Raw genomic sequence first — 12,121 nt, forward strand, 5'->3', positions numbered from 1 at the left:
TTCCGTTCCCGACAACCATGGCACCGATTGGCACGGCCGCACCACGGACCACGGGCAGCGGGTCCGAAAACCGCGCACTCTTTGTTCCTCCGCCGCCCCGCTGGATCAGTCCGCGGGGCGGCTGAGGGGCATGACGGCCCGCGCATGCGCGGGTTTGACGCATATGCGTGATGACGTCATCCGCGCAAGCGCGGGTTGGAGCCGTCCAATCCGGGCATGCGCGGCTGACGTCATTGTGCGCGTCAGCCGCCGTGACCCTTGGCGCGCGAACTTAGCGACGGTCGCTAAGCCTGCGATGCCGTGGTTCACGGGGCCCCGCTGCTAGCCCCGACCGGGGAGGAGAATCGGGTCCCGGGAGGGGGCGCGGAGGCTGCCGTGAAACACGGCAGCCTTTACGACTCTCCGCATTTGCGGAGAATCGCGCCCACAGTATGTCAGTGCCAGCCGGGGCAATCTGAAGTCCCGGTTCCGATCCAGGCTGACTTTTAACTGCCCGGTTCAATGAAACCCAGCTGCTCGGCCTTCACCTCTCAGCAGGGGAGCTCGTATTCCACAAGCCCCATGGAGAGATTAATTGGGTCAACCTCGTGGATCTTTTTTTTTCTTTTTTTAAAATAAATTTAGATTACCCAATTATTTTTACCAATTAAGGGGCAATTTAGCGTGGCCAATCCACCTATCTGCACATCTTTGGGTTGTGGGGGCGAAACCCATGCAGACACGGGGAGAACGTGCAAACTCCACACGGACAGTGACCCAGAGCCGGGATCGAACCTGGGACCTCAGCACCGTGAGGCAGTCGTGCTAACCACTAGGCCACCGTGCTGCCCAACCTCGTGGCTCTTGTGGGAGTTATTACAGTTCCTTTCAACGAGAGAATGATTGCTGGAGATTTCAACAGACATTGGCAACTGGATGCTGGAGAAGTGCTAAATATGATGTGTGCGACCTGATGCATGTAAATGATGTGCACATACTCCAGTGGAGCCAGCACCCTCCAGCAGCATCAGACACAACCTGTGGCGTCTCAGTTCAGAGAATAAAACTTTGTTCAGGAATATTGCTAATAATGACATTGTCATTATTGCTGGGCAGCACAGTGGTGCAGTGGTTAGTACTGCTGCCTCACGGCGCCGAGGTCTCAGGTTCGATCCCAGCTCTGGTCAGTGTGGAGTTTGCACATTTTCCCAGTGTTTGCATGGGTTTCACTCCCACAATCCAAAGATGTGCTGGGTAGGTGGATTGGCCACGCTAAATTGCCCCTTAATTGGAAAAATTAAGTTGGGTACTCTAAATTTTTTTTTTTATTATATTGTCCAGTGCTGATAGCAGCAGTAATTAAACTCAGTCCTGAAAATACTAGAAATACTTGACTATACCTGAATTGCTTTGAGGAATTTTTCACAGAAGCTTTTGAGAACAGTACAATATTCTTCCAGTTTAAATGTTTCATCTTCACAGAAATAGTCTACCAAGGACAGCCTTATTCTCTGGAACAATTCCATAGTTTTCCATATCTCTTTCAATTTTTCCTTTGCAGTCTGCAAAAGGAAGGAAAACAGAAGACTTACAAAAAGTAATTCAAAGCTTCAACAAATTAATTCTTTGTAACATTCAGTTTTTAACGTTCTGAGCTCCATGCATTTTAATTTGAGCTTATCCTTTCCCATCCCCTGTCCAGCATGAAGAAGCTGCTGGAATACAAGTCAAGCTAAAATGTGCTTATGATGGTAACCATGCAATCACGGAGGAAAATTAGTAACAGAGAGCAGTATTTTGTCAACCCCAGTGTGCTCTTCCTGATGTCGTAACCGGAACTGTGCGCCACTTTTCTTTTCTCTCTTTTAGCCTTTTTCCCCACATGATTATAATTAAAATTCAAACGGTCAATCATGTGCATGTGAAACACATTGAATTCTGCGCTTGGGGAAGCTTTTAACAGGTGACAGGCACCATTAACTGACATCACTGCATCTATGGACAGCCTAATGGACGGCCTCCTGGTCAAACAGGGAGACTCTGCATCACGGCCACAACTTTCCTGCCCTACTCCATAACCAATAACATAAGACTCAAGAGCACAAAGGTGGCACGTGTGTTTTTCAAAATTAAATTTCATCTGTAAATATTTCACTTTATTCATGTGTGCATCATGGTTATTTGTAGATGCTAAATTAGCCAGACAGCTAAGCGTACAGGCATGCATCATGGTTGGCATGCATTGATGGTTGCAGGGCAGTTAGGGATATTTCCTTTATTGTGGAAGAAACAATGTTGTGTTTTTGAATTCACTCTTTATTGAATGTTCATATTAGTGTCCAGTGTTGTATTCGCCACACTATGGAACATGGCTGACCTTTCAGATTCAGCTAACCCTTCCTTCTACGCATTGTAAAGAACATTGACCAACAGCAATCTCAGTGGGGTAATTGAAATGTTGGAGGTAAATTTAAAAGCCCTGTAAGGAATCAGCCAGCCAATACCCTGAGATGAGCACATATTTGAACAGTACTGACACCGCCCTTTAAGCTCCTCATTTTCATAATAAAAGCAAAATACAAGGGTAGCACGGTGGCCTAGTGGTTAGCACAACCGCCTCACGGCGCTGAGGTCCCAGGTTCAATCCCGGCTCTGGGTCACTGTCCGTGTGGAGTTTGCACATTCTCCCCGTGTCTGCGTGGGTTTCGCCCCCACAACCCAAAAATGTGCAGAGTAGGTGGATTGGCCACGCTAAATTGCCCCTTAATTGGAAAAAATAATTGGGTAATCTAAATTAAAAAAAAAAATAAAAGCAAAATACTGCAGATGCTGGAAATTTGAAATAACAACAGAAAATGCTGGAAAAATTAGGTAGGTGTGGTACGCACGGGGAGAGTGAAACAGAGCTAATGACCGGGATTCTTTGTCCCCACTTTTGGCAGGCAGAAGGGGAGTGGCGTGGAGAATATAACGTGCCCTCAATCGGTTTCTCAGCCCCGGGATTTGCCATTCACATTGCTCCACCCTGCCAATGATGGAATGGGGTTCTTACCATGAAAGATCAGGGGCTAGTTTCTCCGATTCAGAGGCTATGTCCCCAAGCTGGCGTGGGAACGGTAGCGTTTTACGACAGAAAAAATGGCGTAAAACGACCACCGATCTTCCATTTGGCTGGGGGCTAGCATGCCAGTAGCGTAGAGCATCCACTCTAGCCGCCGATACGGCCCGGAGAATAGCTGGGCCCGGTGGCGGCCTGCAGCGGCTGCGCCGTGCAACATGGCACTGGCCGCTTGTGGATCCGGCCTGCAAAATAGTGCCCCCCCCTTTGGCCGGCTCACGCACCCCAGACCACCCCCCAACAGTGCCTCCAGCCCCTGACAAAGTCCTCCCTGCCCGCGGATCGGCCCTCCCCTGACTGTAGAGGCGTTGGTCTGAATCTGCAGCTGCCACGCCGAGTTCCTGACAAGTGAGACCACACGCGACCGACGCCTTCGGGAACTCGGCCGGTCGGGGGCGGAGCATTGGGGGGGGCGCAGGCCTCAGGCAATGTCCTGAGGATGTTGATCCGTCAATGGATGGGAGGCAGGTTTGTGTGATGGACTGGGCGGTGTTCACGACTCTCTGATGTTTCTTGTGGTCCTGGGCCGAGCAGTTGCCATACCAGGCTGTGATGCAGCCAGAAATGATGCTTTCTATGGTGCATCTGTAAAAGTTGGTAAGGGTTAATGTGGACATGCCGAATTTCCTTAGTTTCCTGAGGAAGTATAGGCGTTGTTGTGCTTTCTTGGTGGAGCGTCGACGTGGGTGGACCATGACAGATTTTTGGAGATATGCATCCCTAGGAATTTGAAATTGCTAACTATCTCCACCTCGGCCCCATTGATGCTGACAGGGGTGTGTACAGTACTTTGTTTCCTGAAGTCAGTGACCAGTTCTTTAGTTTTGCTGGCATTGAGAGAGAGATTGTTGTCGCTGCACCACTCCACTAGGTTCTCTATCTCCCTCCTGTATTCTGACTCGTTGATTTTCGAAATCTGGCCCACTATGGTCGTATCGTCAGCAAACCTGTAGATGGAGTTGGAAACAAATTTTGCCACACAGTTGTGTGTGTACAGGGAGTAGAGTAGGGGCTAAGTATGCAGCCCTGGTATTGAGGACTATTGTGGATGTGTTGTTGTTCATTCCTACTGATTGTGGTCTGTTGGTCAGAAAATCGAGGATCCAGTTGCAGAGCGGGGAGCCAAGTCCTAGGTTTTGGAGCTTTGATATGAGCTTGGCTGGGATTATGGTGTTGAAGGCGGAACTTTAGTCAATAAATAGGCGTCTGATGTAGGAGTCCTTGTTGTCGAGATGCTCTTGGGATGAGTGTAGGGCTAGGGAAATGGCGTCTGCTGTGGACCGGTTGCGACGGTATGCGAATTACAGTGGATCAAGGTGTTCTGGGAGTATGGGCGCTTCATGATCAACCTCTCGAAGCACTTCATTACGACTGAAGTCAGGGCCACCGGATGGTAGTCATTGAGGCACGTTGCCTGGTTCTTCTTTGGCACGGTATAATGGTGGTCTTCTTGAAGCAGGTGGGGACCTCGGAGTGGAGTAGGGACAGGTTAAAGATGTCCGTGAGTACCTCTGCCAGCTGGTCCGCGCAGGCTCTGAGTGGACGACCAGGGATCCCGTCCATCCTCGTCGCCTTCCGAGGGTTAACTTTCAGGAAGGCCGATCTGACTTCAGATGCTGTGATGGTGGGTATGGGTGACTTATGGGCTGCTGGGGAACTCGACAGCGGATTGTTAGTTACCTGCTCGAACAGAGCATAGCATGCATTGAGTTCATCGGGGAGGGGTGCGCTACTGCCGGAGATACTGCTCGACATCGCTTTGTAGCCCGTTATGTTGTTTAGACCTTGCCACAATCGCCGAGAGTCTGTCTGGGACTCTAGCTTGGTTTGATATTCTCTCTTGGCATCTCGGATGGCTTTGCGGAGGTCATACCTGGATTTCTTGTATAGGTCAGGATTGTCTGACTTGAACGCCTCAGATCTGTCCTTCAGTAGGGAGTCAATCTTGTGATTGAGCCATGGTTTCCGGTTGGGGAACGTACATACTGCTTTCTTTGGCATGCAGTCGACCACATATTTGCTGATGAAGCCTTTGACGGTGGTGGCATACTCATTTAAGTTGGTCGCTGAGTTCTTAAATATGGACCAGTCCACTGTCTCTAAGCAGTCACGTAAAAGCTCTTCTGTTTCCACGGACCAGAACTGCACAACCTTCTTAGCTGGATTCTCCCGCTTGAGTTTCTGCTTGTATGCGGGGGGAAGGAGCACCATCTTATAGTGTGATTTCCCAAAGTGCGGTCGGGGGATGGAACGGTAGGCGCCCTTGAGTTTTGAGTAGCTGTGGTCAAGAGTTTGTCGCCTCTGGTGGGACGGATGTTCTGGTGGAATTTTGGCAGTATACTTTTGAGGTTGGCCTTGTGAAGTCTCCGTCCACGATGAACAAGGCCTCCGGATGTTCTGTTTCGTAGTTGTTTATAACTATGTACAGTTCGTCCAGGGCCTTCCTCACTTCTGCCTGGGGTGGGATGTAGAGCGCTGTGATAATAGCTGAAGTGAACTCACATGGAAGATAGTATGGGCGGCACTTCACGGTCAGATATTCCAGGTCCGGGGAGCAGTAGGTTACCAGGGTCACGACATCCAAGTACCAGGATGAGATGATGAGGAGGGAGCTTTTTACTGAACTTATACTCTTTCTAATCTTTAAAAATGTAATTCTAAGAATAACATTATTACTAACCTTTCTCTTTTACCTTTTCTTGCAGGCTTGAACATCCTCCGAGGCCCGTGGAGACCTTTTGACCCGACCCAACCTGACCTCCACGACCTGGAAGTGGATCGGGCCCAAACTGGAAGTGAAGCCCCAACCTCAATTTGGAGCCGACCCGGACCTCGGAGCTCCCAACCCGGCCTAACAACCCTCATTTAGTCTCCCAATTGCATTTACTGAGGTGGGAAGAGAATCCCACCTCAGTACACCCACCTTGACCCTACTGACTAGACTCATAAAGTTCAATTCATGAAGCCGGTCTCAATCCCGGGCCACCTGCGCTCCCAAATACCTGATGTGGGTCGTCGCTACCCTCATTGGCAAACCCCACTCTGACTTCCCCTCCTGGAGAAGACACCAAAAACACTCACTTTTACCCAAGTGCAACTGAAAATGCTCCAAATCTCCGAAGCAGTCCCATGATTTCCCCCACAGAAGAGCTCCAGTCCAAAAGATACAACAACAGATCGTCAGCATACAATGCTCCACCCCCTCCCCTCGTTATCCCTCTCCACTTATCCGAGCACCTCAATGCTAGGGCCAAGGGCTCTATTGCCAGTGCAAACAAAAGGGAAGACATGGGACATCCCTGCCTCGTTCCCCTGTGCAACAGAAATTTGTTTGCACGCACACCATTTAATCCTTATACATGTTGAGCATCACCTGAAATATCGAAAAATGGAAGATCCACTTTTTTTCGAGCACCAATGTGATGTCACGAATGGGAAATCCCACAAGGCTCCAGAATGAAGTGCAGTTCCCTATGCGTGCCGCAAATGCATAGTTCCCAACGTTCTGCAGATGTGCAGTTCCCAACGTGCGCCGCACATGCGCAATTCCCAATGTTCCGCACATGCGCAGTTCCCTATGCATACCTCATGTGCAGATCGCAATGCGTGCCGTACATACATCGTTCCCAACGTTCCGCACATGTGCAGTTCCCAACATGCGCCGCACATGCATAGTTCTCAATGTTCCACACATGCGCAGTCCCCAACGTGCATCTCACATGTGAAGTTCCCAACACGCGCCTCACCTGCTCAGTACATTCCAAAATCCGATACACACTCGGCCCCAAGCATTTCAGATAAGGAATGCTCAACCTGCACAATTTCACCCATGCTACAAACTTAGTCTCAATCCCAAACCTCTCCAACACCGCAAAAAGATAGCTCCACTCCACCCGATCAAACGCCTTCTCCGCATCCAGCACCACCTCCAAATGCCTCCCTTCTGTCGAAGAAAGCACCACATTCAACAGCCGCCGCACATTTGACTACAACTGCCTGCCTTTATGATCCCCCCCTCATGCATTTCGTTTTGATCCCTCATTTTCTTACCTTGACCAACTGTCACCACCACACCCAATACACCAGACTCTTCACACTTCACACTTCCATTCCTCCCATCTCACCTTCTGTCCTCCCCTTGATCCCTCTTCCACTCCTACATTCCCCAACCCAACCCTCTTTTCTCCCTCATTCCCTCTTCCAATTGTCAATGCCCCGGCACCACTCCACAACCCTGCTCACCACTGACTCACCCTTCCCAGTCTCTGAGACCCAAGGCAAGACTCTCCTGCTTCCCTCCTTTGGACCTTAGAGTTAAACAAGGAAAAACGATGACCTTACAAAACCTGCATAAAACTGAGGTGCACGCCACCTTTAAATGATGGTGAACTGGGTGCCACAAGATTCTCATGTGCCTCTGATTTTATTTTGAAGATAGGATTTTATTGAGGCCATAGACACGCTGCTGATTTTGGGCGGGATTCTCCGATGGCTGATGCTGAAATCACGAAACGCGATTAGGCGGATAATAGGTTCCGATGCCGAAATTGCAGCGAGCGTTGATTTGGCTGGGAGAGGAGTGTAGGGAGTGAAGTGTTTATATGCGGCTGCAGCTTGTCAGCCTCCTGATTGTCAATTGCGAAACATACGAATCCCGCATTGTTTCTTGTTGGAATCGAATGTGTTCCACGTGGTGCTGGTGCTAGCCCCTTAACAGTAGCTGAGTCAGTCCAGGTGCGGCTCCAGTTTGCTGTCGTGGAACTCCCCGAATTTGGTGCCGGTGTTAGTTACAGAAATGGAAAATCCAGCCCTTCATCTCAACCCACCATAGGAAAATTGAAATTTCACACCACACCCAATTAAAGTAAGCACACGACATGCCATATTTCCCACCCATTAAAGCTCGATAAACTCCACTCCCTGCTCCCGAATGTTATGCATAGGCTTGATTTTAACTCACTCAAAGATGATTCAATTGCACAGAACTTAAATGGAGTGGTGAAATAGGGTATGAGATCTAATCCCACAAATCCCGAAGGACATGGGGCGGGATTCTCCGACCCCCCGCCAGGTCGGGGAATCGCCGGGGGGTGGCGTGAATCCCGCCCCCACCGGCTGCCGAATTCTCCGGCACCGGGGATTTGGCGGGGGCGGGAATGCGCCGCGCCGGTCGGCAGCCGCTGGCATTGGCCCCCCCCGGTGATTCTCCGGCCTGCGATGGTCCGAGTAGCAGCCCGCTTTTTGCCGGTCCTGCCGGCGTAAATTAGAGTAAGCAGCCTCTGGGGTTCTCGGGGGGGGGGGGGGGGGGGGGATGCGTGGGGATCTGGCCCTGGGAGGTGCCCCCATGGTGGCCTGGCCCACGATCGGGGCCCATCGATCCGCGAGCGGGCCTGTGCCGTGGGGGCACTCTATTCTTCCGCACCAGCGGCTGTAGCGGTCCGCCATTGCCGGTGCGGAGTCGAAGCCCTCTACGCATGTGCTGGGATGACGCCAGCACACACTGGCGCTCCTGCGCATGCGCCAACTTGCGCCGGAGTGGTTAACGCCACTCCTTCCCGCTGGAGTTCACCGCCCCCCCCCCGCGCCGATTGTGGCAAAATCCCGCTCATGCTGTTAGGTAATTTGGATATTTTGAATTTGCCCTCTCTGTACCCAAACAGGTGCCGGAATTTGGCGACTGGGGACTTTTCACAGTAACTTCATTGCAGTGTTAACGTAAGCTTACTTGTGGCAATATAGATTATTATTATGATCACTGAGTGTTGCACCAGGTTGAGTTTTTTTTAAGAGAAATTTGCATATAAATCACCAAAACAACTTGGCAGTGTGCTTACTTTAATTGGGTGTGATGTGAAATTTCAATTTTCCTATGGTGGGTTGAGATGAAGGGCTGGATTTTCCATTTCTGTAACTAACACCGGCACCGAATTCGGCGAGTTCCATGACAGCAAACTGGAGCCACATCTGGACTGACTCAGCTACTGTTAATTCCAATAAAGTTCAGTGCCAATCGTAATCTTTTTGACAGCTTTCAGATACAGAATTGTGAGTCATTCATAAAATCTGAATGCAGAGGGAAAAGCGGCAAGAGTGGTTTCACTATATTTACCGACAGTTTTATATAATTCAACATATTGGGCACGATCTTCCAACTACGCTGCGTCGGAAAAGCATCTCGCTGCGGTGCAGCGTGGCCGGTGAAAGCCGGGAGATCCCACTCCCAGGATCCACCTGCCTTACAATGCCTTGCAAGATTCAACGCCGGGGGACCCGACCATGTTGTGTTCAGGCTGGCGGGAGGTCGGGGATTTTATTTATGGGTTTTTCGGAGATTGGGTCCCGATCCCTTGCTACAACGGGCAGATCCAGCGAGCAGAGTTCCCTGTTGTAAAAAATGGGATATGTGCAGCCTCGGCTGCGCGTTCCCCTTTCAGCCCCCTTATTCAACACGAGTAGTGTTGAATAGCCACGTGTATCTCAGCACTCCGAGTGCCGGGGAACACAAGGCTCAACGCGCTCGCTAGGGACTTTGTTAACCTTTTGAGGTACTTTTTAAATGTCTGAAATCAAGGTTGTTAATTTAGTAGCTGATTATGTCCTCGATGAATACCCATCAACTTCCCTCCTCCAAAAGCAGCAGCTTTCTCTCCTGCCCAAAGAATAAAGTACTGTACTCAAGAAGAAAATTGGGCAACATGATCCATGAAAAGTCTTCAAATAGCTAAGGGTGGAGATGAAAGGGTAATAGACTTAATTCTAACTATAGTAATTAATGCTTTGAAGCAATCAACAAAGTCCAAACAGTAGAATACAAGTCAGGGGAAGTCATTATCAAACTATAGAGTGCTCTTATCAGATTGTGAATACTGTGGTTATTTCCCTTTGCCAATAAACAAATGAGACATTCAGGCTCAATACAGGGAAGCGCCACAAAGCTAAGTCTGAGGAAAAAGAGTCTGAGTTTTGAGGAAAACCTTGAGAAATGTGGGCTTTTCAGCATGGAAAGGAGGCAAGTGAGAGTAGGGGGTACAGAAATTGGTCCAAGCAATTGTGCAAAATAGACAGTGTAAACCAGCTGAACCACAGGCACCAACCTAGACACATCTCTATCGCTAGGTCTTTTAGAGATATACAGAATATTCAAGATAATTATCAAGGTGATTTTGAAATATTACTTCAGATTCAATTATGGAATTGGGAATGAAGATTCAAATTATCAAAGGGAAGTTCCATTCACAGTGTTATAAAAATGTGAAATGGACTTCCTGAAGGACCCTGGAACAATTTAAAAAACAAATGGATGCTAAAGAAAAGGAAGTATAAGGTTTATCCTTGATAGGTGAACTAAGGTGAGTAGAATTACCTTCTTCATTTGTTATTAATTTGTCAACAGAGTTCTCAACTATCTTATTCTATACAGTTTCCCTATGTCCGCCTTATTCTTATCCCTCTTGAATGATGTAAATACCATTCAAGTTAAAACTAACAGTGAAATTTACTTACAAGTTGAATATACAGAGAACCACTTAAGAGAAATGGCTTGCATTTTGCAGTGAGATTTGATGCACTGCATGTAATGTCAAGAAATGGCTGAAGGTACTGGATTTGATGAGAACTTCCACACTTATGTTGTTAGTTTTGCTGCAAAAAGCCCATTAGAAAATTACATTATGTTACATTCTATTCAATGAGGAGTAACTGGCATTTTACATTCCACATCATGGCATTTTAACAGCATACTAACTTTATAATTACTGCTAAACACCCTTGTTGACCTTGAGAAATTAATTTTATATTTGTAGAATATCATTACGATTAAAATATATATATTTTTAAATTTTTCCAATTAAGGGACAATTTAGTGTGGCCAATCCACCTACCCTGCGTGAGACCCACGCAGACATGGGGAGAATGTGCAAACTCCACGTGGACAGTAACCCGGGGCTGGGATCGAACCTGGGTCCTCAGCGCATGAGGCAGCAGTGCTAACTACTGTGCCGCCCATGAATAAAATATTCCACATATTTTAAAAATAATATTTTTTTAATTTGTTGATATAGATATTAACTTATGTCTAACAATAATCATAAAATAAAGTTCAAGTTCTATTGCAAACTCATTTAGTACATTTACATTCCTTCAACTACAGTATCCAACAGAAAAATAAACATTTCATTCAGTTGCATAATCAATTCTAAAAACTAGCATTGGAAATCATAGGCCTACTTGAAAGAGCCCATACCCACTTTCAGCTGTCAATTAAATTGTAAAATAGCAGCACCCTACTGTGATAACGGGCCACTGTGAAATCAGCCATGCAGCACAATCCAGTAATGATAGCCTTAAGGCATATGTCAAAACAGAGTGTTTTAACACTCCGGACACTTTTCAAAGAGTTACAGGGCAAGAGTTTTAAATGCTTTGACAGCTCTCTTTGATAGTTCATCTTTTCACTTTTGACAGTTGTTTTGTCAGTTCCTCTTGACACTTTTTGCAATTATTTTTGCAGTTCCCCTTGCCACTTTCAACAGTTGTTTTTGACAGTTCTAATGAGATTCACAGTGCAATGAGTTTTTGCTCTTTACACGTATTCATGCCCACTTTTAGTAATCCAAAGGGCACCTTACTTCCCCAAAAAAGGCACCTGACCTCCCCCCAAAGGGCAAATGACCTCCCCTAAAAGTGTCCTGGGACCATATGGATACTTCACCTCTCCAGAAAGGGACCATGGCTATCTAAACAAATCCACAAAACTTTGGGCCTGGCTCCTAACAGGTCTAATTTGCACAGGCTGGGCCGGATTCTCCAATTTGAAGACTAAGTGCTGACGCCGGCGTGGGAACAGTGGCGTTTTATGCCCGAAAAAACGGCGCAAAAGCTGCACCAACCCTCTGTCTGGTGGGGGGCTAGCAGACACACAGCATAAAACGGCAGGAGAATTGCCGGGTCTGTGGCCTGCAAAGGCTGTGCTGTACAACATGGCACCGGCTGCGCGCAGGACCGGCCTGCCATAAACTGCCCCAC

General features: G+C 48.1%; 1 protein-coding gene across 1 annotated transcript in view; it reads right to left on the reverse strand.

Moving 5' to 3' along the window:
• The window catches only part of fhdc2 (FH2 domain containing 2), an 80,600-nt gene that overhangs the window by 13,203 nt on the left and 55,276 nt on the right, over window positions 1-12,121 (reverse strand). The window contains exon 11 of the mRNA XM_038775953.1: window positions 1,380-1,541. Coding sequence (XP_038631881.1) covers window positions 1,380-1,541 — 162 coding nt within the window. The remainder of the gene's footprint in view (window positions 1-1,379; window positions 1,542-12,121) is intronic.

The sequence above is a fragment of the Scyliorhinus canicula genome, chromosome 17 (genome assembly GCF_902713615.1).
Source record: "Scyliorhinus canicula chromosome 17, sScyCan1.1, whole genome shotgun sequence".
NCBI lineage: Eukaryota > Metazoa > Chordata > Chondrichthyes > Carcharhiniformes > Scyliorhinidae > Scyliorhinus > Scyliorhinus canicula.